General features: G+C 53.7%; 2 protein-coding genes across 8 annotated transcripts in view; both read left to right on the top strand.

Annotated features, from left to right (window-relative positions):
* The first annotated feature begins 1,550 nt into the window (after positions 1 to 1,550).
* On the top strand, positions 1,551 to 23,875 carry AIF1L (allograft inflammatory factor 1 like). Of its 5 annotated transcripts, XM_057722383.1 has the most exons (6): positions 1,551 to 1,721; positions 1,936 to 1,997; positions 13,348 to 13,414; positions 15,853 to 15,894; positions 18,160 to 18,322; positions 21,069 to 23,875. In XM_057722383.1, exons 1-6 carry the CDS (start codon positions 1,691 to 1,693, stop codon positions 21,154 to 21,156), a joined length of 453 nt encoding a protein of 150 aa, XP_057578366.1. In that variant the 5' UTR covers positions 1,551 to 1,690; the 3' UTR covers positions 21,157 to 23,875. The 5 variants fall into 5 exon arrangements, with proteins under 5 accessions (XP_057578366.1, XP_057578367.1, XP_057578369.1 ...); XM_057722384.1 differs by lacking the exon at positions 15,853 to 15,894; XM_057722386.1 differs by lacking the exons at positions 1,551 to 1,721; positions 1,936 to 1,997 and adding an exon at positions 3,097 to 3,116.
* A 1,075-nt stretch (positions 23,876 to 24,950) lies between these two features.
* Positions 24,951 to 26,888, top strand: part of NUP214 (nucleoporin 214) — a 101,489-nt gene continuing 99,551 nt past the window's right edge. For 2 of the 3 annotated variants that reach the window (XM_057720361.1, XM_057720360.1), the window contains exon 1: positions 24,951 to 25,141. In XM_057720361.1, the coding sequence (XP_057576344.1) occupies positions 25,097 to 25,141 (45 nt within the window). In that variant the 5' untranslated portion in view covers positions 24,951 to 25,096. The remainder of the gene's footprint in view (positions 25,142 to 26,888) is intronic. The other variant, XM_057720362.1, reaches the window with a different exon arrangement.

Genomic DNA, 26,888 nt, shown 5'->3' with positions numbered 1-26,888 from the left:
TGTGGGGAGCCACTCTCTGGCCCCAGAGGTGGGGCTGTGGCTGGGTGGAATGTGGCAGCTGCTGAACATCTGGCTAGCCATGCAGCCCAGCAGCTGAGCAGTGGAAGATGGGGTGGCCTCTGACCTGCAGAACCAGTGACTGGGGCCAACCAGCCTAACCGACCAGCACAACAGGCTGGCTGAGCCCAGACCAGGAAGTGCATTCTCAGGGTCTTGTTCTGTGTCAGCTCTCTTCTCTGGCCTCCAGACGGAACATCTCCCATCAACCAAGGGTTATAACTCCTGTCTGCTTAAACTACCCTGATGGTAATAAAATTTATAACAGCCCCTGCTGGGTGAGAAGCATGGTTTCTTCTATTCTTCAGATTAGGAGACTGAGGCTCAGACAGGTCAAGTGCCTTGCCCAAGGTCACACAGCTTGGCCATATCCAAAACCTAGGTAGGAGGAAGTGGGCCTATGGTGAGTAACTAGCTGTGCTGGGGACATGGGGCCTGCCCCTCTCAACTGCTGGCCTGGCATTAACCCACCTTGGGCCATCCCATTCTGTCTAGCCCTCTCCCTTGGGACAACCTGGCCACTTCCCTCCCCAGGGGCAGCTACAGAATAAAAGAGAACCAGCTGGTCCCAGGATCTCAATCCTAAGGGTCAAGGATTCCCCCTGGAGGGAAGCCTGTGGGAAGGGGACTTCCTGGATCTAATCCCCAGGGACCCACTCAGTGTAAGAATGCTGGGGGAGTGGATAGGTACACATTACTGGTGACCAGGTGTGCTGTTTACCCAGGACAGTCCCTGGCTGTGCCTGTGACCCCAGCATAATTGTTAGGAGTGCAGCCTCTCGTTCTCAGAAATGTCCCCAGTTCCTGAGCCCCACTATTCCAGGAGTTAGAGGCTTGGTTTCCCATCCTGGAGGACTTGTACTCCAGGCTTCAACTTTCTGACTCTTCTGTAAAATGGAAATGCCGAGTCCTATTTCACAGAGTTTCGAGAATTAAATGATGTAACATATACCCTGTGTTGGTCTGGCAAAGTGCCTGGTGCCCAGCGAGGGCTCAAGAAATGGGTTTTATTACTAAAACGCTAACTGTTCTAATTGATTTCAAGTGTCACTGATACCCTAGAGGCACTTTGTCATTATGCGTTTTCTCAACAAACTAAAAGTTTGTACATCTTTCAAGAGTTGAGAATACAGGTTGGGAACACAGGCCTCCCTTCTAAAAGCGCGTGCTGCGCAAAGGGCGAAAGGCACGTTACAGCTCCCGGCAGCTGGGAGCCGCCTTTGATCCTCACAGCCATCCCACGACGTGTACTAAGGTCGTCGCCAGTCCGTTTAAGGGGAAACCGCGGCCCGGAGCGGGAAGGGACTGGTCGAGGTCCCGGGAGGGGCGGAGAGGGAGGTGCTCGCGGGCGGCCCCCGCGCCGTGCATTTTCCGCGTCTTCCAGCAGAGGGGCCGGCGGCGGGCTCGCCGTCCCGCATAATAGCCGCTTTGATGCCGGCGGCGGGGAGGGGAGGGGAGGCAGGCCGGGAGGGGAGGGAGGGGAGGGAGGGGCGTGCCCGGCCGCCCGCGCCATCCCTCCGCCCCTCGGTCCCGCCGCCACACGCCGCGCGAGCTCGGACCAGGCGCGCGCCCCTCCTCCTCGTCCCTCGCCGCGGCCGCGAAGCCCCGAGCCGGCGGGAGCCCGGTGCTCACCATGTCGGTCGCGCTCAGCAACAGGTTCCAAGGTAGGCGCCGCGGTCCCCGCGCTGGCCCGCGCCCCTGGCCCGCCCCCCTGGCCCTCCAGCCCGCGCCCCCCGCCCGCGCCCGGTGTCCCCCGCCCGCCACCTGTGCGCACGGGGCGGTCGGCGGGGTCCGCGGCGCGCGGGAAGCGGGCGCCGGCCGAGGGCGCGCGGCCCGGGGAGACCCCCGCTTCCCGGGCCGCCTCTTTGTCTCCTCCAGGAGGGAAAGCGTTCGGTTTGCTCAAAGCCCGGCAGGAGAGGAGGCTGGCCGAGATCAACCGGGTAAGCGCGCGCCGCCGCCTTCGCTTTTCCAGCCCCGCCGCCGCCGAGGGCAGCTTGCGAGTCGCCCCCAAAGCGCCCAGCGCGCTGCGGGTCCCACCTCCGTCTGCGAGGCTGTGCCTGCTGCAAAACCACCCCCCCTCCTTTCCTCCCGGGCTTCCCCCAATTTCCTCCCTCCAGCCCTGTCTCTGTGCCTGCAGGTAGGTCCCCCGCCACCCCCTCCACCGCCCTCTGGTCTCGGGTTGCAAGTTGTTACTCTTAAGACTAGGGAGGTGGGGCCCTCCCTGGAGCTCTGATGCCAGCCCGGCCCACCGGCCCGGGCTCCCCAGGAGCTGGCCTGAGACCAGCTGCTGGGACTTGGCACTGGAAGGAGCCCTGATGTCGGGAGTAATCCCCAGTTTTACAGCGAGGGAGGGAAGAGAGGCTCAGAGAGGCGAGGTGGCTGCTCCGAGGTGGCACAGCAGTCCCTGGAATCCAGACTCACAGGCCAGTGCTCTCTCCATCCAGAAAATGTTGGCTTCCTGTCTGCCCCCACCCCCACCCCCTAACTCCTTCTCACTCCAGCTTTTAGGAAAGGTTGCCTTAGAGACTTGGTGCTTTTCATCCTGATCCGAGTGGATTTCTAGAAAGAAATCCTTCCGGCTGTTGCCAGGCACACAATGGGATGTTTTAGACCTTTCCTTAAAGACCATTTGAATTCCAGAAGATAAGGAGAAGTGTCAGGGCCTGCCTGGATTGGCCAAAAGGCAAATGCAGCACAGCAAGACCTGGACTCAGATCTGGTCTCCATCATGTTCCAGCTCTGTGGTCCCCAGCAAGGACCTCGCATCACAGAGCCAGGGTCACCATAAGGGCTTAATGAGGAAAGGCATGTAATGTGATTGGTCCAGCACCTGGCACGAGAGAAGACCTCAATGGATGGTCCTAGGATTACTTCCTGAGGAAGATGTCTCCAGGTTTCCTTCTAACTGGTTGCAGAGTTACGCACGCTGAAACAAGGCTGGACATTCCCCCTGCGGGCTCCCCTGAGGCTACCGGGCACCCAGGATCTGAGCCCAGCTCAGAGTCCCAGAGTGGGAAGCTGGTGAGGGTCAGCAAGTTGCTGGTGGAGGCCACGCGGAGGTGGGTCCAAGGGCTGCCGCATGGTTGTGGTATGACTCTCTCCAGGGGCTTGCAGTCTTGATTCTCTCCTTGATTTCCTTGGACTGCCTAGAACTAGGCAGTCTGCCTGGTTTCATTCCACTGGCTGTAGGAACCCCATGGGTGGTTCTGGGGACTCCAGGGTAACTCTGGCCCCCTCACCACCATCTTCACCTGGCCTCTTGGTGCCATCTTGAGCACAGCTGAAAGGGAGCCTGGACGTCTGGCTGGGGCTCTCAGGGGTCCAGGCTGCTGGGCTCCCTCCCAGTTCACTCTGCAGCCAGCTCAGCCTTAGTCTTGGCTGCTTTTGCCCTCTGGACAGGAGCCTGGATCCCTGACCTCATGCAGCCCCCTGGGCCACTTATCTGGTCAGATTCCAAGCCAATTGAATCCACCCACAGCCAGAGGACCCCGAGCCACAGACAGCTAGGGATGGGGGAGAGGTGACTGTAGCTGGACAGACCAGAGGAGCTGAGAGTGTGTGGGGCTTTCCATGTCAACCCTGCCCTTGTGTGAGGGATGGTTAGGTGGGGTGGGGGCAGGCTGTTTGGGGAGGTGTACTGGCTCGGCTCAGAAATGGGAGGGTCTGTGGCTCTCAGGGGCCGGTCTAGACAGCGCTGAGATTGGGGAAGGCGAACAAGAGGGGACTGTGTCCAACCACCTCGGGACCCCAACACCCAGAGAGGGCATGCAGCTGGCCAAGGCCACACCGAAGCCACTGGCAGAGCTTCTAGTCTAGTGTCCTTTCCCTGTCTGGATGCTAGTCTGAGGTCCACTGTGTGAGCCCGGGCTACTGTCGGGTTGCTGGGACCCAGGCTCTGGGCTCCCGGAGGAAAGAGGCTCTAGGATCAGACTGGAAGTTTGAGCTGCTTCCTACCACGGCAGGGCGGGGTGGCCCCGCCATAGTTCAGAGTCATGGGTGGCAGGGGTGTTCACTGGCTCTGGGACCTCGGGCAAGCCACCTGAGGTAATGGTGGTAGGCTTGTTGTGATTTTTCAGTTGAGAGCATCTATGTGAAGTACACAGGAGAGCTGGCTGCTGTCTTGATCCTCGTCATTCGTTTGTTTGGGACTTAAAGTTGCGGGAGTGGACACCCAGGGGCAAGGTCTGAAATAAACTGGCTGCTCAGCCTGGACCAGCCCCCTTTGTCTGGCAGAATCTTATCTTCCCCTGCCTGAGGTGGGAGCAGAGACCCCTGCTCTGCTCCAAGTCCCTACAACAGTCAATGGCGATGAACAGACTGAAGCTCCTTGCAGACTCTCAGGGAGTTGCTGTGTTTGAGGGTCTGAGTCGGTTTCACCCACGGCCATGGCCGTGGCGGAAGTGCCTTGGGGTGGGTGGATTCTGGACGGAACCGTATTGGCAGCACAGATTGCCAGCCTTTGGGGTGCAGTTTCACTGCCCCACTGGAGTGGGGCTTCTGGGGGGCTGGGCTGAGCCGCTGCCCAGTGGCCTCTTGGAAGCCGGAAGGCTTCTGAGGGACGGGGCTGCATGAGTCAGTGCACGTGCTTGGGCACCACGGCGGCTGCTGCCTGGGGCAGAGCCCAGCCTGGCTATGATCTCTGGGGGCTTCTGTGGGCCAACAGTGCCTCTTGGGGCTCCCCCCTCCCCCAGGATGGGCCAGCTTCCAGAGGGCAGCAGGGTAGCTCAGTCTTGGCTATTGTACTTATAAGGAATTCAGGAGTCAAACTAAAAGGAGACTTGGGTGGACCTAGAGTCCTGGTGGAACTGTATGAAAATGCACTTTTGGGGGGTTTCACTCTAGTTTTTGCTATCATTTTCTGAGCGCTTGGCGTGTGCCAGGCAGTGTACCAGGTGTGCTCCGGACATTATCTCATCAGATGCTCACTCCAACCCTGCGAGTGTCTGTTCCCATTTTGCCGGAGACGAGACTCAGAGGGGCTGAGTAAATTGCCTGGGTTTAAACAGCCACACTGGAACCCAGCCTCTTCTCGCGATCGCTGAGCTGGACTGGGGCTCCTCTGTGGGTGCCCACCTGACCTCAGTGCTCTGTGTGTGTGTGTGTGTGGGTGTGGGCGTGTGCACCCGCGCGTGTGCTTGCGCGTTCTCTGAACTACTGGAGCAGGCAGGACCAGCGCGCGCCTCCTACTCCCCCCACATAGCTGACATTCCCCGCGCCCTGATGGCATGGCAGGTGACCCCAGGCCAGCCAGAACTGGCCTTATATGGCAACAGGACAAATTCTCTCCAGCTTTCTACAGGGACAGAGGGAAGCTGTGGGGCTGGGTGGGTGCCCCTCAGAGTTCACTTCGCCTTGGGACGGAGCAGGAGGAGCCTGGAGGAGCCTGGAGGATGGTGAAAGCTGCGGCTCGCACTGGCCAGAGGCCAGGATCTTTAACAAAATGGCATGAGTTGTGCCTTCGCTCTGGGCCTGGCACTTGACATAAATCATCTCACTGACTCCTCTCAGTGGAACGCTTGATTAGATAGATGCGCAGCAAGCGTCTGTACACATCCCCATGAGACGAGGATTACTAAGCTTCCCATTCTAGAGATGAGGAAACAGAGGCTCAGCCAGGTGAAGTCACCTGCCCAAAGCTACCCAGCCAGGAAGTGGCAGAGCTGGGATTCTGTCTCCAGACACCGTCCCTGGCCCGCCCTGGCCCCTCTCCACCAGGTGGCCGCTGCTTCGCTGTAACACAGGCCTCTCTTGTTTATGTAGGTAAGGATCTCTGGCTACTGTCCCGCCCTTGCAGCCCTCCTGGGTCGAATGAAGGGCACTCAGCATTCCCTGTAGTGTTTCGGTGCCTGATGCTTATTTCAGAACCCACGCGGCACCTGTACTGGGAAGAACTGGGCACAGCAGGCTGGGTACCTCTGCCCAGGGAGGGTACTTGTCCCCGGCCCCTCCCCCCAGCAGGGGAGGACCTCTGAGACCTGACCCAAGCACCACACAGGTGTGTCTCTTTTCCTGTGTCCTGGCAGTGCCACCCTGTCCCTGCCCAGGTGAATGTGCCCAACTGGCATCGCTGGGCACCCGTCTCTCTTGCTCTTCCTTAATATATTATAAGGGAGATGGTGATAAGCGGTCACGTGAGCCTCTGAGGATTCAGTGTCTCCGCAGGTCCAGCCAGTCTTGACCTCGGTGTGGCCGTGTCACAGGAAGCTGGAGATGGAATTTCTGCAGGGTCTGCTTCATTGGTGTAGTTGGTGGGGCTTTTTTTCCTCCAGCTGCCCCATCTATTGGCGAGGACACAGCGTCCGGATGAGTACCTGGAGCCGCCGTGGGGAACGTGAGCCTGCTGTCCCCGTGGGTGCATGTTACAGGCTCCTACACGCCAGGCACCAGGCCGGACATCTGGGGCCTGGCCCTGGCCCTTTAAGAGCCTGTGGGCTGCGTCAGAGGCCACACGGTCAGGCATGGTGCTGCCCGTCCTTGGGGTTTTCACCCAGGGCTTCAGCCTCCAGGCCGTTGGATGGCCTCCAAGATGGTGCTATCTGCCCGCCCTAAAATTCTGCTGCAGCTAATACAGAAAGGCAAGCCTGAAGGGCCAGGATCAAGCATCCGGGAGCAGGTGCTAGAGGTACCAGCCCAGAAAGAGAGTTGAGTCCAGGGGCGGGGGAGCGGGCAGGTGGCAAGGGTCCGGGGGCCAGGGCACAGCAGGGGCTACCAACCTCTGCTGGTTTGGAAAATAGCCCCTCCTGGGCATGAGCACTTGGATGGGGCTCCTGGGGTGGGGGGAGACTCGGATGTGCCTGACCAAGAGACGCAGCAGTGAGCCGGTGTGGCTGCGGGCACCGTCCCCCGGGGCTAAGATGGGCACACTCTGTCCTCCGTGGATGGCCCGTCACTGCCAGCTCAGCCAGGTGTCCAAGGACAAAACAAAGTTTGCCCTTGAGAAGGAATGCCCAGAGGGTCAAGGCTTACCGGGAGGACTTTGTGGCACAATAGAGGACAAAGAAAGTTTTGGGTGGGTCTCTTCTCTGCCCTTCCTCCACTCACAGTTGTCTCCTGGTGTGGCTTGAGTCTGAACAATCCAAACGCACGATGATGATTGCTAACCCCTAGAAGTGTACCAGGAGCCAGACTCTTTCTATGCAGTTCACCCATTTAATCTTTATACCAACCCAACGAGGAGTTTCTAGCATTATGACTCCATTTCACAGATGAGGAAACTGAGGCCCAGAGTGGTAAAGCAACTTGCCCAGGGCCACAGAACTAGTAAGCTGGAGCTGGGATTTGAAACCAGGCAACCCCAAGTCAACCTCCCTGCCTCGTCCCTCTGCCTTGCCCGCTCTGCACTTGCCCAGTGGAAAGATGGTTTAGTCAAGACCTTGCCCTCTAGGCCTCAGTTTCTCCAGTTGTTGAACAAAGAGGACAAGCTGGATGCTCTGAGGAGTCCCCTCCAGGTTCTATGACTGGGTGGATGTTGGAACAGCTCTGCCACCTCCCCGGGCCTGGCCCGTGGACACTGGCTTGAGCAGTGACTGCCTGGCTCAGAGCTTCCTGTTTTTGACCGCAGGCTCGTCCCTGCTTGTGTTTCATGGTTCTTTGCCAGGGAATAACCAGGCCACCAAGGCTTGCCACTCTCAGAACCCCGTGAGTCCCTGCATCCCTCATACCTGGAGGCCCTGACAGCAGTATCTACAGCCCGACAAACTTGTCTTTTGGGACAGGGTGTTGGTGTGGGAGAGGGGATGGCGCTAGAATAAACCATCCACACACACCCCACGTCCCTAGAGGGCTATAGAGTGGTTCCCTGGCCTCTGGAATAACCTCTTTCTCTAGCTGCCCAAGAGGAAAGGTAACTCCCAGTACTGACTTTCTGCTCAGAAACCTGTGGCCAGGCCTTGTTTGGGGCATGGAGGGAGCTGGGATGGTGAAGGGAGATAGGCCTTGAATTGTGAAAACGCTGTAATCTTGAGTATGTTGAGCAACCTCTCTGGGCCTCAGTTGTCCCATCTGTCAAATGGGGGTACCCAGAAACGGGAAAGAGCAACCATAGCCAGCCTAAGTTGGGGGAGGGGTTTCCTTCCTAATCTATTTAATAATCGATGATGGTCTGGGTGATGAGCTGCGGGTTGTAAGTGGACTGAATGTGTATAAACATTAGACAATAATAATGATAACCAGCTAACATTTACTTAACATTTACTAAGTGCCAGGCACTGTGTTAAGCACTTTAGATATATTTGCTTCCAAACTGTAATTCTCAGGACAAACCTATGAGGTTAATATGTTTATCCTTACTACAGGTGAGGAAACTGAGGCACAAACAAATGAGGTCATTTTCACACGGCACTGAGTGTGTTCAAACCTAGGCATCCTGGCTCCAGCTTGCTCTCTTTTTGCTTCTGCTTTTGTTTTTCTTCCAAACATCTGGAGTGACTTCTAGCTCCATCTCCTCCACCTGGGGGCCCAGAGGTAGGGCAGAGGCAGGGCTACTGGAGTCTGGACTGACAAGGTACCCGCCCAGTGGGTGTGGCTGTGCCCTGAGGCTGGGCTAGGATTTGAGGGGGAGGATGCCTGGAGGGAGGAAGCTGTGAGCTGTGCTTGAGCAGAAATCAGGAATCCAAAGCTGGGAGGTGGGGTGGGAGCCGGCAGCCCAGCCAGTGGAGCCCCTGTTCCTGCCACCCGCCTTCCTCCTCTCTGGCCCCCTGCCAAAGGCATGGTCCACACAGCTGCCCCAAGCCTGGGGTCAGTGAGGGCTGCCGACCCACACGTGAACAGGTCAGCTGCTTCTCCCACCCCTGGTCACTCTGTGGCTCAAGCATTTGTCACTGTTGGCTCTAAGGAAATAATGTGATTCCAATCTCTGAGTCCTCTCCAGCCTCTGTCACACACGTACACATGCTTTTGCAAAGCTGCCTTTCCATTTCAGGGGTGAGAGTGGAGACAGTCATTCTGGGCTGAACAGCAGTCTTCTGCGTGCATTCAGTGTTTATGGAGCACCTACTATATGCTGGGCACTGCCAGGTGCTAGGCATCCATGGGGCAGAGACAGGAAACACAGCCTCCTTGAACCTGTGACCAAGGAGCTGCCTCCTCCCTGCCTCCTTCCAAGACCCACTTCTACTCCTCAGCTCTGTGCAGGGAGGGAACCCAAGCAGCCTCTGCTGTGGCGTTTAATCCCAGCTCAGCCATTTGTAAGCTGTGCTGCCTTGATGAGCAAGTTGTTTATCCTTTCTGAGTCTCAGTTCATTGCCCCTTCCTGCAAATATTTACTGAGCGCCTACTATGTAGAACCCAGCAGGGGGAGACAGATAATGGAAAACACTCTTAATAAGCAATTACATTGTAAATTGTGTTAGGAGATGACTCACCATGGACTAAAGGTGTTATCTTAAGGTGGATTGGAAGTGGAGGCAGTAGGCAGAGTGGATGGGGTTGAGTTCATTGAGAGGGTGACAGTTGAGTAAAGACCTGAGGGAGGTGACATGCGGATATGTGTGCTCTAGGCAGGGGACACAGCTGGAGTAAAGGTCCCAGGGACTGGAGCACGCCTGGCATGGGAGAGCCATAGAAGGGAGGTCAGGGTGGCCGAGGCGCCCGTGCTGGTGGTAGAGGGTGGGACGTGGAGAACACAAAAGAAATAGCATGTTATGTGGTGATTGGTGCTAAGGAGAAAACCCGGCTTCATCAGAGAAAAGACAATAATCCTGGAAGCCTTAGGGCTGCTGTGCCTGCTGAGAGCCTGGCCCAGGGTCAGGTCCAGGGAGGGGTGTGGCTATTAAGCACCCTGCAGTTCAGGCTGAGCTCTTGTCTGTGTCTGATTTGTCTCCGAGACCTGAGACCATGTCCTGACCCTCGAATCCAATCTGTCTGATCCCTAGAGGTGATCACCATATATTACAGATGAGCTCCAGGCTGGTGCGGGACTTCTGGTCAACCAGAGCATGGGCGTACCGAGGGCCCCCAGGTCTCCCCCCCGAAGTTCCCAGATGTTGGGCCTTGTCTGTGTTCTTGTGCCTTTCCAGGAAGGCGTTCTAGTTCCTAATGTGGTGAAGTGAAGGGAACAGAGGGACAATGTGGTGAGTTGAATGTAGGCTAACTGGATTCCAGTTAAAAAGTCTTCCTACTTTTATGAAATAACCTTTTCTGAACTCATGGCAGAAGTCAATGGTCATTATTTAAAGTCTTTACTTGGCAAAATAAAATCTCAGAAGCCCTATATTAGCACCTCCCCCCCACCTTTTTTTTTTTTTTTTTTTTAATGTTTCTTTCTGCTTTACCCCACAGTGTGGGACTCATTGGCCAATCTGTACCTCTGTTGGACAGATATGAGATCTGTGACCCCAGGAGGTGCCTGGTTTGCTCAGGGTCACAGACAAGAATTCATTGGGTGGGGTGGGGGTGAAAGGGGGTGGGGGCTGCAGTGGAGAAGACCTGCAGGAGGAAGCCAAGAGGAAAGGAAGGACAGACAGAGCCAGCTGACAGGAGGGCAACCTCCCAGGCTGCAGGGAAGGTTCCAGCTCAGTGGAGCTAGGTGGAGGCAGGGCTGTGCGTGGCACGTGGTGATGAGGCTCCGAGTGAGGCCCCGGGGCTGCCCTCCACCTGCTCAGCTGCTGGAGGCCCTAGGCCCTGGAGTCTGATGGACGCAGCTTCCAAACCAACCCCAAGCTTCCCCAGCGCCAGGGGACCTTGGATATGTTGTAACCTCTCTGGTCCTCCTGTTCTCACCTGTAAAATCAAATAACAGTGGCTGTGAGGATTGAATGGGATAGTAGAGTGCCTGCTAAAAGCAAGGGGGGGATCAGAGGCCCCCTGACCCAGTGAGAGGAGCTGCATTGGCGGATGGGTTCCTCCTACTCTTTCAAAGGGTGCTGAGTTGGTGTGGAGGAGCTTGAACCCTGGAAGGGGTCAGATTCCGCCCCACACGGAATCGTACCCGTTGTTTACTGAGCATGGATGCTCGAGCCGGGTGCTAACTACCCTCAGTGGGTTGTCTCCACTGAGGGGTAGGAGCCCGAGGAGGTGGGCACCTGTGTGCCCACTTCACAGCTGGTGAGGAGAGGCTGAGATCCAGATCCAGAAGACTTTATCCTCACTTCTTGTCATTTCTCATTCTGCATTCCATTTACAATGACTGACAGGAGAGGTAGTGAACTCCCTGTCCTAGGAGATGTGTAAGTACAGACTTGGTCATCATTTAGTGGGAAATGACAGTAGGAATTTAGAAACAGGTTGAGTGAGTGACCGGGGTAATGTTTTTCTCATTTAAAATATCAGTTATTAAACCACAAGTACATATGTATATGGAAGCCTCCAAAATTTGGAATTAGAAACATTTTTAAACCCTTCAAAATTAACTTATAAGATGTCTTGTTACAACAGTAGTGGGCTTAGTCACAATAGAAAAAACATTCAAGAGAATGGTAGAAACCCCAAGTTCAGCATAATGATTACCTCTGAGAAGGAGAAAAAATTGGATTAGGGCGGGGCAGAAGGGGTCTTCAAACTGTATTAGTTAGACCTAGATAACACTTAACATCATTTCATTTCAATTTCATTTCATTTCAATTTTTGGCTGTGCTGTGTCGCATGTGGGATCTTAGTTCCCTGACCAGGGATCAAACCTTTGCCCCCTGCAGTGGAAGTGCGGAGTTTTGACCTCTGGACCACTAGGGAAGTCCCTAACATCATTTGAACAGGGACTTCCTGTAATTTTAGATAAGGACCTTGTCTTATTCACCTTGGTCTCACCTGCTCTCTAGGTGCCTAGAACAGAGCAGTGTACACTGTGGTCCCTCAAAAATTGTTGAAAGAATGAAGGAATGAAGGCGTCTCGGCCATGTCCAGTTGGCTCAATGAGGGAAGCAAGACCAGGGAAGTAGAGGGGATTTACAAAACTCCAGTGCCAGGACAGGAACACACCCTCTGCTCCCTCATCTGGAATCACGTTTTAGGGCTGCTTGAAGATTAACAACAGTGTTAGTTTTTTGTTTTAAAGCTGAGTGAATACCTGCTTGCTGCCCATCTTTAAGTGTCAGGGTTAAAGATGCAGGCTCTAAGTCAGACAGAGCTGAGTTGAAGTTGGCTCTGTGGGCCTCAGTTTCCTCATCTGTAAAATGGGACTAATAATAGTAGCTACCCCCTGGGCCCACTGGGCGATCCAGAGTGATCATGTGGGTAGATGCTTCATTCTGGGGGCTGTTGTTAATCCCATTCCATCTCCCCCCAACCCCATCTGGTTCTGGAAGGACTCATGTGAATCTCTCCAAGCATCTGAGGGGAAGGTGGACCCTGTTTTAAAGGTGAGGACACAGGTGAGAGGGTAAGTGACCTCTCAAGAAATGTACAGTTATTTTCTAGCTAGAGAGAGACTAATAATATGAAAGCTGCTGTTTATTGAGCTGCCAAGGTCCATATATACACTCCCCCTGGATTCTCATACAAGAAGAAGCTATGATAGTTACACCCATTTGGCAGATAAAGCAATAGAGATTCAAAGAGGGATCAATTTGCTAGGATCACATACCTAGGAGGTTAATGCTGGGGGACTTCCCTGGTCCAGTGGTAAAGAATCTGCCTTCCAGGGCTTCCTAGGTGGCACAGTGGTTGGGAAACTGCCTGCCAATGCAGAGGACATGAGTTCGATCCCTGCTGCAGGAAGATCCCACATGCCGTGGAGCAACTAAGCCCGTGTGCAAAAAAAAAAAAAAAAAAAATCCGCCTTCCAATGTAGGGGACGTGGGTTTGATCCCTGGGGCAACTAAGCCTGCGTGCACCACAACTACTGAGCCTGCGCACCTCAACTAGAGAGCCCGTGTGCTGCAAACTACAGAGCCCATGTTCTCTGGAGCCCACGTGCCCCAACTAAAGAGAGAAAACCTGCGGGCCACAACTAGCCCGTGCACGTCAACAAAGATCCTGAGTGCCGCAACTAAGACCCAACGCAGCCAAAGAAAAAAAAAGTTAATGCTGGAACCAAGTTACTTGTCTTTGGTTGCTCACGGCTTCCTGGATCCTGAAGCCGGGATGCCCTGGGGGGAAGCCCAGGTCCCCACACCTGTGATTCAGAGGTTGACTGAAGGTGTTTAGTCTTCTAGAGCAGAGCCTCCAGGCCTCACCCTCAGCTGCTGAGAGAACTTCCTACCCGGGATTGTGCGGATCTGCCTCTGGGGTTGACAGGAGTCCAGGACTAAATGCTGCCCGGCCAAGCCCAGCCACCTGGCGGGAGAGGAGGCGCTGGGCAGTGGGTGAGTTCTGCCTGCTTACGCCTTGCTCAGCCCTGTCCTCTCTCCTCTGTAGGAGTTCCTCTGTGACCAGAAGTACAGTGATGAAGAGAACCTGCCAGAAAAGCTCGCAGCCTTTAAAGGTGAGCTGTGGCTGGCTGCCCACACCCCGGGAGAACTGGGTGGATCCTTCCTTATCCACACGGCCAGGCTGCACCCCTGTTGCATCCAGAATACCCCTCTTCCCTTTGGGCCAGGAGATGAGGTGCCCAGCTGGGGGGCACAGGCCCCTCGCCCCTTGCCTGCTGGGCCCAGCCTGCCCTGCCCCTCTTTTGCCTCCGCTGCCCGCAGGGCTCAGGTTGGTTCCTGCCCGCTGCTGCCCAGGCCCTGCTCGCTCCCGGGGCCCCACACACAATCGGCTCTTTGTAGCAGCCCTTGCCTCTCCCCCTCGCCGTGGAGCGTCTCGGGAGCCCCTGCGGAGAATGGACGTTTGTGTCGCCCCAGTGGGGCAGGGGGCAGAGTTTCTGCCCATTGAATCCCGGCAGCACGGGATGAAAAGAAAACATGGCCCAGGAGCCCGCGCGGGGAGGGGGCGGCATAAAGGTCCCTCTGTTCCGGGCCCTGGCGCTTGGTTCCCAGCCAGCAGCTCGAAAGGAGAGGAGCTGTGCACATAAGGAGCGGGACAGGCCCACCTTTCCTGCCCGGGAGATGCACTCGGGGTGCGGGAGCCCTGGGCACACTGGGGGACCATGCGAACATCCTCCAGGCCGCATCCACTGCCCCCCCTCCACTCAGAGTCTTGGCAATGTGGGCATCCTCCCTGCTCCAGGGCAAAGAACCTGCCAGTGCTCCTCAAACTACTTGCAGCCTAGCCATCCTTAGGCAGGACGCCAATGGCTGAGCATTTGTTGAGCGCTGACCTTGTGGTCCGGGTTGAGATCTCCCTGCATCATCCCAATACAGCCAGGAGGGAGATGGTACGAGCTTTAGTTTACAGATGAAGAAACTCAGGCTCAGAGAGGTGGGGTCATTTGCCTGGGGTCCCACAGCTCACCTATGGCAGAGTTGGGGCTTGAACCCATATTGGTCTCATTCCAAAGCACCCTCTCTTAACCGGTACACAATGGTGCTTTTTACGGGAAGGAAGGAAGGAGGGGAGGAAGGAAGGAACTGGAAGAAAGAAAGAAGGAGAGAAAGAAGAGGAGAGAAGAGACGAGAAGAGAAGAGAAAAGGAGAACTAGAACAAAGACACCCCCACCCCTGGTTGGTTCCCCTGTCCCATCTCTCTGCCCCTCCCCCTCCCAGTGCAAAGGAGGAGCAGCCGGTCCATTCCATTCTCTCTGGATACCAATAGGGTCACTCTTCAGAGGTGGCTCTGAGAGGAGGGACAGAAGTCCCAGGGGTCTAATGTCTACTCTCCTTGACCTCACTGGGCTGTAGGATAGGGTCCATCCTGGGACCACAGGAAGTTACCTTGGAAGCAAAGGGACTACGGAGGTTTCAAATCATTACTCATTTGATCTCCAAATGAGCCTAACTAGGCACCAGGCTGTTTGGGGTCCAGGGACAGAACGCAGAACACACAAGACGGCCCCTCGCCAAAGGAGCCCGTGTCCTTGTTGGGGAGGGGTGGTGAAGAGAGAGCAAGGAGTAGAAAGTGTGTCAGATGGTAGTAGGTGCCTTGTGGGGGTGACGGTGCCCAGTTAGAAAGGCTGGGGGGGCCCTGAAGGCATGAGGAGGGGCCCTGAGAATGTCTGGGAGAAACATTCCAGGCAGAGGGCGGCAAGCCTGGAGCTCAAGGGTCACTGGGAGGACCTTGGCTTTCTCATGCTGGCTGCTTGGTGCAGAATAGACCCTGTGCCAGGGGTGACCTGCCCAAGGCCACACAACTTGTTTGCACACACTGCCTTGTCAGGAGATACCAAGCTCCTTGCTCTGACCCCTTGATCAGGGAGGTTTAACTCAAAGTCTGTAGCTGAGGTTTTTGGGGAGGGTTTGTGTACCCCTGGGCACTGTATATGCCACTTTGTGGTTAAGGGCAGGTCCACGGGCATTTCTTCACAAAGAGCATCGGATTCTCAGTGGTACCCATGATCCCCCACAAAAGTTCAGAACTACAGGAACTCCTTAAATTGGGGATTCTCACACCCAGCTGCCCACCTGAATCACCTGAGATACTCCAAAAACACACCAATTTCTGCCCCCAAAATCTGCTCCCGCAGATCCGTGTCTCCAGGGCCGGGAATCTATTCCAGTCACTTTATAGCCAATTTGGAAGCAGCCAGCCCTCTCTGGTGGGGCCCTGGGAGGAAGCCACTGCCCTTCTTGGCAGAGGGTCGGAGGGGCCCCCGGGCCTCTTTCTCCATGGTGCCTGTGGGCAAGGGGTGCAGGTGGGGCGAGCCCTTTCTCCAGAGACAACAGCTGCAACCACGAGACTTGCATCAAGACCCCCACGTGGGGTGAGGAGGATGGTGTGGGCTCCCTGAGGACCCAGCCAGTTACCCTCAAGCGAGTCCCTGGGGCCCTGCAGGGGGCAACTCTGCTTCCCAGCTAATGCCGGGTTTTGCTCTGTAATTTCCAGAGAAGTACATGGAGTTTGACCTGAACAATGAGGGCGAGATTGGTGAGTGGGGCCTTGGGTGTGCTGGGGGTGGGGGTGGGGGGTGTTTGATGGGTGGGGGGCGTGAGGGCCCAGAGCGCCCCACTGATGCACCTGCGCGGGTGAGCAGCACCGGGCGCTCTCGTGAGTGTGACGAGCACCCATGAAGCGTCCCGATGGGCCTTGAGCCCGTGTGCCTTTCACCCTGGATCCCCTGCCCCCCACACTCCTCTCCCCACTGCTTCCCTCCGCCCAACCCCAGCTCCCTGCCCGTGCCCCAGCCTCCCACCCAAGGTGCACCTGGGACTCAGGATAGAGGTGCCACCCTGCCCAGGGCTGGAGATGCTCAGGCTGTGGCCGCCCTGGCTCAGGGGGCTGGCGTTTCCTTTGTCCCCAAGCCTGTCCTTCTACTTGAACGCTGTCCTGCAGTTGACAGGGGGCTTCCGTGGACACTGCTTCTCTCTTCCAACAGACCTTCATTATGTCCTGCCGTCCAGGCGCTGGGGGTGACAAACACCTCTTCCACGGCACTTATGTTCAAAACCATGCCTTGACCTTCACCAGTAGTCCTATGACATGGTCAAGGCTGGTTTAATTGTTCCCATTGTACAGATGAGGAAACTGAGGCTCAGAAAGGTGAAATGACTTGCTTGGCGCTGGTGGCCATTAAGTGGCAGCCAGGGCCCAGGGCCCAGCCTGTGATTTCCAAGTGGGTTCTCTCTCCAGCGTTTCTCCCCCTCCTCCATCTTCTCTTGTTTTTCTCCTTTTTGAGTATTTTTATCCTTTTTATTCTTTTAAAAAAAAGGGGTAGGGGTATCAAATGGAAACATCGTCATCATAGAATGTTTTGGAAATCACAGCAAAGCACAAAGACAAGAATACATCACCACCATCCCACTTCCCAGAAATAACTCTGATATTGGTCTATATCTTTCCATTCTTTGTTCTAATCACAAACACTGTTTTTATACCGTTTTAGAACCTCCTTTTTTAAAAAATAATATGTTGTTAGTGTTTTGATGTACGATTCATTTTTTTTTTGAAATCTAATTAATGGCTGCATGATATTCCACTGTAGGGAGAGACTAAAATGTTTTCAGCCAACGCCTTAGTAGCGCCCATTTAGAGGATGTCTGGTTTTAACTCTGATTGACAATCCTGTGAAGAACATCTTTGTACATGAATCTTTGTCCACGTTGCTGATTATTTCTTTAGAGTAAATCTCAGGAATTAGACATTCTGGGTCAAAGGCTTTTGAAGCAGCCTGCCAAATTGCCTTCCAGAAAGGTCTTGCCAATTTAGAGTCTGGCCAGCAGCATGTGGGAGAACTTTCACTTCTTCCTGTAGGAAGTTGCCCAGCTTTCTTTGAAATGCCCTGGACATCCTGGCACCTAAGGGTCTGGCCCCAGTCCTACCGCCCTGCCTCTCGGGTGGGCTGACCCCCCACTCCCCGGACCCTAAAATTGGCCCCCTGCCCCATTCCCACTCCCGCCTTCCTTTGCTGACCCATTGTTCACAGAACAATCGGAAGGAAATTGCCTCAGATCTTTGGAGCCAGGAGGTCAGAGGCAGCAACTCCTCGGGTGTAGTGACTTCGGTGCCTCCCTTGTTTTTCTCGAATTTTGTTCTTTTGTTGGCTTTCCTGCTCTGCAGGATATTCTTGGCACCCTCTCCCTTCCAGCGAGGTGGAGCCCGGCACTGCAGGGAGGAGTGGCAGGTGGGGAGGAGCTGCCACCCAGCTGCCCTGGAGAGTGACTTCCGATGCCTGGGTCAGGCCGCCTCCCTGGCCCCACCTCACTGAGCCATGACTTCCCGGGTAGCTGGAGCAGCGGGCTCACGGTCACCCGAACCTCAGGCAGCAGCAGAGAGAACAGTGGAACGAAGAAGAGAGGCTGTGTTCTGGGCACCTGTTGTGTGCCAGGTGCTTCTGGTGCATCCTCACTCCAGATGAGCCCATCAACCCATCTTACCACTGATGGGAGCAGGGGCTCAGAGAGGTTAAGTAGTTTGTCCCAAGTCCCACAGCCAAGAATAGCAAAGCTGGATTCCAACCCAAGTCTGTCTGACTTTAGAAGCCTGTGTCCCTAACCACTAGTCCATACTGCCTCCGTACAGAGCAGGGAGGGTGTGATGGGCTCATTCTCCCCGGAGGAGAAAAGCCGTTGACTGCAGTCTCCAGGGAGGGGCTCTCCTGCTGGGCTTCTTCTGGGCATGGGGTGCCAGAGGGGAGTTTCCCCACTCGGCCAGGCTCCCTGTCTCCACTTAACAGATCTGCTTTTCCTCCGGCAGACCTGATGTCTTTAAAGAGGATGATGGAGAAGCTTGGGGTCCCCAAGACCCACCTGGAGATGAAGAAGATGATCTCGGAGGTGACGGGCGGGGTCAGCGACACCATCTCCTACCGAGATTTTGTGAACATGATGCTGGGGAAACGGTCGGCGGTCCTCAAGCTGTGAGTACCTCCTGCCTCTTCTGGGGCTTCTGGAGGCAAAGTCGGGTGTGGAGAAGCTCTGCGCTTGGGCATCTCAGCCAGTCCCCAGCAGGGAGGTAATTCACTGTGTGAGCTGTGGGGCCACGTTCTTAATTTTGCTGAACCTGATTTTCTCATCTGTCAAATGGTCACGTTAATACATAACCTTGCGGGCAGAATGAGCCTGTAGCAGAACTTCTGGTAGAATCAGTGCTCGGTAAGTAGCCACTGTGACTGTGACAATGATGATAAATGTGTTGCTGAAACCTTCGAGCCTCAGCATCCTCATTTGTAAAGTGACTCTACTACCCCACAGGGTTGTTAGCATTATATAGAGTCAAAAACCGGCTCTAAAGGGAGGTCGCGTTCAAATTTTGATTATATTTCTTGCTACCGAAACAACCTTGGGCAAATCACTTTCCTTCACCTATAAGATAGAGATGATCAAAAATATCTTGCATGAAGTGTTGTTCCGAGGATTAATGAGATAATATATGTGAAGAGCCCATCCCGGCACCTGGCTGATGGCAAACACCTAGTGTATGGTAGCCAGAATCACACTTTGAGGGTACTTCCCCACTGGAGAGCAGCAGAGAAATTCCTTGGCAAGTCCCACGGTATTTGTTCAAGCTGTAAGGGACACTCACTTGGCTTTTATGCAGTAAGATTAACTTTTTCTTTTAAAAAATTGAAGGATAGTTGGTTTACGATATTGTGTTAGTTTCAGGTATACGGCAAAGCGATTCAGTTATACATATATACGTGGTTTTTTTCAGATTCTTTTCCAGTATAGGTTATTACAAGATATTGAATGTAGTTCCTTGTGCTATACAGTAAATCCTTGTTGTTTGTCTATTTTATATTTAGTGGTGTGTATCTGTAAGATTAACTTCTTCAAATGTGCCAATGTAAAATATATCTGTCTCATTTTACAAAGGGGGAAGCTGGGTGACCTGCTCGTGAGCCCGCGGTTTGGGCTGGTTGGAGCCTTTCGTGTGGGGTGGGATCGGGCAGGAGGTGTGGTGGGAAGACCACCGAGGTCACATCATGCTGCACCTGAGAGGCCAAGTGGCAGCAATAAGAGTGCTGATGCTATTAAAAACGACACCTAAGATTTACTATGTTTCAGGCATGGGTCTGCATGTTGACTCAAATTTATCATTCATGTATTCAGCAAATATTTATTGAGCACCACCAGAAATTATGCTTGTTGCTGGGGACACATGAATTGCTTACATTCTAATGGCAGGAGACAGCCAAGAACAAAACAAACAACCAAAACGGCAGATTGCAATAGTGCAATACAAAGAAAAACAAAGTGAGCAAGAGGAAGGGAGGGGGTGGGATAGTGGGCAGAGAGGATCTCATTAGAAGGTGACATTTGACCTTCTGAGTGAGGGAGATGTGAAGAGATGAGCTCTGTAAAAATCTAGGGGAAAGCATTCTAGCAGGGGAAGCAGCAAGTGCAAAGGCCCTGTGGCAGTCCCATGCTTTTATGCTCAAGGAATAGCACTGAGGCCAGTGTGCCTGGAGTGCAGTGAGTGAAGGATGAATCTGCAGAGATGGGCCGGGACCAGGTGATATGGGGCCTTGTAGTCCACGGTTGAGTTAGCATTTTGTACTACGGTGGAGGGATGCCATTGGAGTACTCTAAGCTAGGAGCTGACTTTTAAAAGGCCCTCTCCGACTGTGGTGGGGGCAGGAGTGGCAGCAGGCAGGCTGGTAGAAGGCTCATGCACTTGTGCAAGTAGGAACTGAGGCACTTAGCCTGGAGGCTGTAGTGGAGGCGGGCAGGGGCTGTTGGGGTTGGGAGTGATTTTGGAGGTAGAGCTAGAAGGGTTGCTTCCAGGTTTAAAGGAAAACAAGGAGTCTGATGGCTGTAAGGTCTGGGGCCTGAGTTAACTGAATGCTGGTGCTGTTTGCTTTGAGAAAAGGGCAGCGGGGAAGGTGGGAACTGAGCTCGGTTTTGATGTGTTGAATTGGAACTGCTCCTAGACGTGCAGGGGGAGAGGTTAAGGAGGCAGCTGGCTGTGCAGATCTGGAGCTCAGAGGGAAGCCGTTTGTGGACTGTCACACTTTGGATGGGATTTAAAGCCAGGGGACTGAAAGAGCCCACCCAGGGAGTGGGTACGGAGGGAGTAGGGCACTGTCACTTGAAACAGCTCCAGGATGTAAGCATCCTTACTTTCAGTTGGAAACACTGAGCATCGGTGGGGTTGAGTGTCTTGCTCAAGTCACCAGCTAGGAAAGAGTAGGACTGGGATTCAAATCCAGGCAGTTTCCCTCCAGAAGCTATACTCTAAACCCCCATCCTCTGCTCCCAGACTTTACTCTCAGAGCAGTGGAGGTTTTTGAAGATCTGAAGGGATTTTGAGCAGAGCCATGGCCCAACGGAGCTCTGCCTCCTCCAGGCAGCGTGGTTAGGGGAAGGCGCATGACCTAGAAGTCCAAGGTCTGGGGTCTCGTCCTGCCTCAGGCTACCTGTGTGACTCTGAGGAGTCACATTGCCCCCTTGTGTCTCAGTTTTCTCCTCTGTAAAATGGGACTACCAGCCCCTTCCACATAGCTGCCATGCGGGCTTCTGGGAAAATCTCGCTGGAGAGTGGATGCACGGGCATTCTGTGGAGGACCCTGCAGATGTAAGGGCTGGGATGATCTTTCCCTGGATGAAGAAAGGAGTGCTAATCCTGTTTTGTGTGTGTTTTTTTTTTCTCCGTTTCCAAACCAGAGTCATGATGTTTGAAGGAAAAGCCAACGAGAGCAGCCCCAAGCCAGCTGGCCCCCCTCCAGAGAGAGACATTGCCAGCTTGCCCTGAGGAACCCCGCCTAGACCTGCCCCGCCCTCCCCACTCCTCTTCCTCTCTCCTGACCTCACTGCCCTTCTTGACTCATTGTAATGTGTCTTATTTGTCTTGTTTGGTTGTTGCGCGTTTGTTTTTTCATCAGCAGAATCAGTGATCTCTTTGTATAGCACAAATTATCTGCCTTAAACGGGCTCTGGTTTGGGGAGTCCAGATCGCCTCCTTCACTTTTTCCCTGCATCTCCCCTCCCTGTGCAGAAGGGCTGACATTAAACCAAAAACTGGAGGGAGCCAGGGCCAGGACAGGGAGACCAGAAGCCTGTGATTCCCGCACTTGAAGCTGGCACTGTTCATCCTTCCAGGTCTCTGAGCAAAGTCCCGGCACCCTGGCCTGGCCCTGGTGAGGACCTCAGCCCCTTTCAGAAGACCCTGGAGTCGGGATAAGGCTGCAGGGCCTTGTAGGGTTTCCTCGGACAGCTCTGGGGTTCCAGTGCTCTTGCGTGGGCCAGGATGTGGCCATGCAGTGTCCCACGTCCCCTATCAGTCCACACTTTGTCTTATCCTCAGTGAGGTGACAGAAGGAGAGAAGGAGAGGGGCTTGGCAATTTGAGCCCTTCAAGAAGGTTCCAGAGGAATTCTCTAGCCTTGCCTCCTGGCCACACCTTCATAGGCAGCTCAGAGGAAGGGTGGAACCCCCCTGACCCTTGCTGGGGCTTCAGAGGTAGAGGGGATCCAGGAGCCTTGGGGGAGGGGATTCAGCTCAGTCTAGTCCCACCTTTTAGGGAGGATGTTGAGGGCAAGAGGATAGGAGGATGAGGACTTAAATGCTCTTGGCAAAGAGAGGCAGCCCCACTGTTAAGCCAGGAGCTGAGAAATAGGTTTGCCTTTCTGATCCCAATCTGCTTGAAACCTGACTCTGCTTCCCCATTTGCCTTACACCTTCCTTACACCATTCATTCATTCTTCATTTAGTCACTCAGTCATTCAACAGGTATTTATTGACAGCCTATTATAAGCTTTAAGTCCCCCCACTTTGTCCTGACATGTGCCATGTCCACTGTCTCTCTAATTCATCATTCTGTTTCCAAATCACTCAAAACCTTGAGCTTGGGGTTCAGATTGGGGTCATCTGTGGTTTTTATTGTGGGCTAGGGTTTTAGAGCCTTGATCCACCCTGCAGGTTAGCTGGGTCAGGCCTTTCAGTTCACAGGTGAGAAAACTGTGGTGACCCACAGGGATTAAGTGCCTTGCCCAAGGTCAGGGGTTAACCTGGAGATGGAAGATCAGGACTGGAGCCCAAGTGTTCAGATGTCCTGCCCACGCCTCATCTCTGCCCTGGGCTGCCTCAGTCAGTGATGAAAACAAGGGAAGGGGCAGAGAGGGGCAGTCTCCTAGGTCAACCCTTGGGGAAGGCCCTGTGCCAGGATTCACCCTGCTCAGCACCTCTGAGGCAGCATCAGCGGGGACCCCCGCCTTGACCCCACCTGTATTCTGGAGTCCCTTCCCCTGCCTGCTCAGGACTTAGATGCACTCATCCACTGAACATATTTATTAAGCAGCTGTTATGGGCCAAAAGCTAAGAACCCAGTAGTGAAACGGACAGACTCATGGAATTTAGAGTCTAGTAGGGAAGTCAGACCCAGGCGATGAATGGGAGGAAAGAAGAGGATGTGAGGTGACTGCACTGCAATCCTGGAGGACTAACTGGGCCCAAGACTGGGCAAAGGTCTTGGAGAAGCCTTAAGCAAAACCTTAAGTGGAAAGGTCTGGGGGCTGTTGGAGGTTGGAGCCAGTGTGAGCTCCCAGTGCCTCCTTTGACCCATAATCTAGGGCCCAAGGAGCTGACTTTACAGCAGCTCGAGAAAGTGGAGCAGGTAGGGGATGGGGAAATGGCCAGGCTGGGTTAATCTGCTGGTCTCGACCAGTTCAGGAACAAGATTATTTGGCCATGACTGACTGATCTTCAGCCTAAGGAGGTACTTCAAATGCATAAGCCTAGTTGAAGTTTAAACCCCAGCAAAACATTCCTCCCTGTAAATGTAAAATCTCACCCCTACTCCCTCCCTTGCCTTTTTTTTTTTCCCCCTGAGATTCTTAGATGAGCAACTGCCTGTCTCCACCCCTTCCCACTGCCTTTCCTTTCTGGGACAGGCTGAGACCTTTAAGCAAGGTTAATGCCTTCCTTAAGTACCCATCATAGTGTATCTGTACCTCAGTCAGACAGGAGGGCAGAACCAACCATGCTTATTTCAGCAGATTCCACACTTTACAAGGGCTCAGGAAACCTCCTTAAGGAAGGAGGGCAAGTGAGTGTGTCCCAGCTTCTAGAAAGGGCAGAAAAGAGTTCTCTCATTGAATGGGGAGTGTCCCGGGAAACCCCACCAGTTCCTTCATCGTTTCTTGGAATTCAACTCCTGGAGGGAGAGGGTCTCAAGAGTGGTCCCTGGGAAGAGGGGGGTCTGCATGTCTTTCAGGTTGTGGGTATTAGCTCTAGGACTCTTATTTCTCTGGCTAAGGGCTCAGCTTCTTAGAAGTTTAGCTGTTTTCTTTCTGAAAGACCAAATCTAACTAATGTAACCAGCAACTTGGGGACTGCCAAGTATGGCTCTGTCCCTGCCATTAAAAAGGAAGGAGTGTGTTGGGCAAGTTCAAGTGGATGCAGTATGTGTGTGTGTATGCACGTGAGTGTGTGTGGTACTGGATATCATCTCTACAGACTGGAAATAAAACAGACGAACTTATCAATGTCTTGGCTGGTGTATTTTGGGGATGGTTCTGGGGCTTAGCAAATTCAGAATAGTTGGCTGATATAGTGACAGACTGAATGCATGTGCCACGTGTGCCTGGAACGCTGAACTTCCTTTACTGTTCACAGCAACCCCATGAGTAAGGTTCTTTTACACGATCCATGTTTGATACATGAAAAGCAGGCTTGGAGCAGATAAGCAGTTTGCTGAGAACCCAATAGTAAGTGGCAGAATACGCCCCCCCAAACGTCCCCTGGAGCTGACTCATGGGCTCCAAGTTATTAATCTGTGTCTTAGGGCACTTATAATTCCCCTACGGAAATCTCTGCATAGGACTGTGTGTAATAGTCAGCAACCTGCATATTCAGACATGCTCAGTTCTAATCCAGCCTTCACCATCTTCTGACTGAGGGGCACTGGGGAATTTCCTTAGCTTCTCCGTGCTTCCAGTTGCCTCATCAATTAAATGTCAACGATAACCCCTAAGCGACGAGGGTGTCTTGAAGATTAAATAACACATCTAAAGTATTACGCGCAGTTTCCAGGCTTGTTACGCCAAAGAGTAAACACAGCTGATCCCTGGGGCCCTTTAATCTCCCCTTTCAGCCTTCAGACACATACGGGGCGAGGCCCCACCGCACCAACTTTCTGAACCTCTTTTTCCTCCACGCCCCCTCCAAAGCCTTTCTCAGGTGCCTCCCCTTGGAAATATTTGTCAAGCTCCTAACTGCTTTGAAATCGGAACTATTAATAACCACCTACTTCCAAGGATTACTATGAAGTCTCAACAAAACGAGCGTGGAGGGCTCGCGCTTGCACTTCCCAGTGAGAGACGTCTACAAGAAGCGAGCCCACTCCCCCTGCGAACGCGGCTGCGACGCTTGGATGCTCCTGGGCGCGGGCGCGGGCGCAGGCGCAGGCGCAGGCGCACGCGCACGCGCACGCGCACGGATACGGGGCCACGCCCCCTACTCGTCGCAGCCAGCCAATGGGGGGCGGCGGCCGGAAGAGCACGCGACTTCAGGCGGCCCCGCAGGCCACACCGCGGGCCGAAACGCGTGACATCACCAAAGCGCGCCGGAAGTGCGGAGTGTGCTGCGCGCCGCTGGCGCTGAGGGAAGGAAGTTGGCCTGGGAGCTGCCTGGGCTGTGTCGGCAAGGCCGCGCGGGCCGCTGCGGTGGCTGCTTTGACCAATTGAGGGCGGCGCAATGGGAGACGAGATGGATGCCGTGATCCCCGAGCGGGAGATGAAGGTCAGACACTGGCCGGGGCCTCCCTCCCTTCCTTAGTCCTGGTGTTGCCGGGGAGCCCCGCTGACCCGAGAAGCGCGGGTGTCCCCTGCCCCGCACCTCCTGTTTGAACAGTTGGCTGCGGTCAGAGTTCTCGCTGACCCGTCCTGGAGCACCTTGCAGTGCCGCCGGCGTGGAAGCCCCGCCGAATGCAGTTTCCGCGTCCCCTGTTGGTGTTGTGCGAGCCTCTTGAGTTATCCTAGCGACTTTAGTGTGATGGTCGGAGTGGTGGTAATAATTACTGTTTATTGAGTGTTTACTGTGTGCCAGGCACTGATAATTTATCACAGCAACCGTACGAAGTACTTGTTAAAGTAGAGGAGCAACTTACCCAAAGCCGCACTTGATAAGCGGGCTGAAATCCAGGTGGTTGTTGCTGTTTTTAAGATGCTCTCTCCTCTCTTGTACTGGTACTTCTGTAAGGTGGTCCAGGCTTGCCTAACCCAGAGCCAGGCTTCATCACTTATCCTACAAGAGCTTTAGTTAACTAGGATCGGAGGGCTGTTTTGGTACTGGAAATCAGCCTAAAGTCAGGAAACCTGAGAGGGCCAGGTGATCCAAATGATTGTTACAAACAGAGGAAAGGAAATAAGTTGTAGGAAGGTTTTAGGCATTTGAACAACAAATCACTGAAATGTATTAGGGCGTAGTAATCCATACCATGTTTAGAGGAAGGATGCTTTCTTTCTTTCTTTCTTTAAATTTTATTTATTTTTATTTATTGGCTGCGTTGGGTCTTCCTTGCTGCCAGCGGGCTTTCTGTAGTTGCGGAGAGCAGGGGCTACTCTTCATTTCAGTGCGCAAGCTTCGTATTGCGATGGCTTCTCTTGTTGCTCTAGGTGCGCGGGCTTCAGTAGCTGCAGCATGCGGGGTCAGTAGTTGTGGCTCTTGGGCTTAGTTGCTTGCAGCATGTGGAATCTTCCTGGACCAGGGATTGAACCTGTGTCCCCTGCACTGGCAGGTGGATTCTTAACCACTGCGCCACCAGGGAAGTCCAGGATGCGCTCTTTCTTCTTGAGAATCACTGTCAAGGAAGAGCAGCCCAATGAGAGGGTGCTGTATTCCTCATGTATTCGGCGGCAGAGAAGGAAAAGGTTTTAGAACCACAGATTTAGAAGATGATGGTCTCTCTTTGAATTTCTGATTACAAGACCCAAGTAGAATATTTGGGGTTATCGGAATGAGAATTAACAAAAGAGATTGAAAATTTTATGATCTCACTTGGAAAGCTGTGTGGGTTTCTGATGACCATACTCCGTTGGAATTACAAAGAGTATGTCATTTAATCTTTTAACAAATATGTGTTGAATATTGAATTCAAGGAAATTAGTATGTGGGGGGTGTTAGGGATCCTATAGGAAACACCATAAATGTACCCAAATGAAGTCTGAGAAAGGCTGTCTTTGGCTTTTACACTTTTTGGAGTATAAGAAAAGGAGATTCACATTCTTTTCACCAAAACCTTGACGTAAAGATAGGTTTAGAATAGAAGGAGAAAAAAAAATACATAGCACAACTTAACCTAATGCTTGGTAAACTTATGGAACTCTTTTTACCGAGAAGTGGTACATGCTGAAAATTCTTTGAAAGCAGGTGGATAGATTCATGGGAGACTAGATGAGTCAGGCATTGACAGGAGGTTGGGGGAGGCTCCCAGGCCCTAAGGTACTAAGGAGCGTGAAAATGGGAGGAAATGAGAACTGGAAATAGG

The sequence above is a fragment of the Hippopotamus amphibius genome, chromosome 2 (assembly GCF_030028045.1).
Source record: "Hippopotamus amphibius kiboko isolate mHipAmp2 chromosome 2, mHipAmp2.hap2, whole genome shotgun sequence".
Lineage (NCBI taxonomy): Eukaryota > Metazoa > Chordata > Mammalia > Artiodactyla > Hippopotamidae > Hippopotamus > Hippopotamus amphibius.
Note: the sequence above shows the minus strand (reverse complement) of the source record. Positions and strands in the feature narration are given on the sequence as shown.

Coding starts and splice junctions, on each gene's coding strand:
- AIF1L (XM_057722387.1), top strand. CDS start 6,572: ATGGCCTCCAAGATGGTGCTATCTGCCCGCCCTAAAATTCTGCTGCAG. Junction 15,895..18,159: donor GAACAATGAGGGCGAGATTG/GTGAGTGGGGCC, acceptor TTCCTCCGGCAG/ACCTGATGTCTTTAAAGAGG. Junction 18,323..21,068: donor CGGTCGGCGGTCCTCAAGCT/GTGAGTACCTCC, acceptor TTTCCAAACCAG/AGTCATGATGTTTGAAGGAA.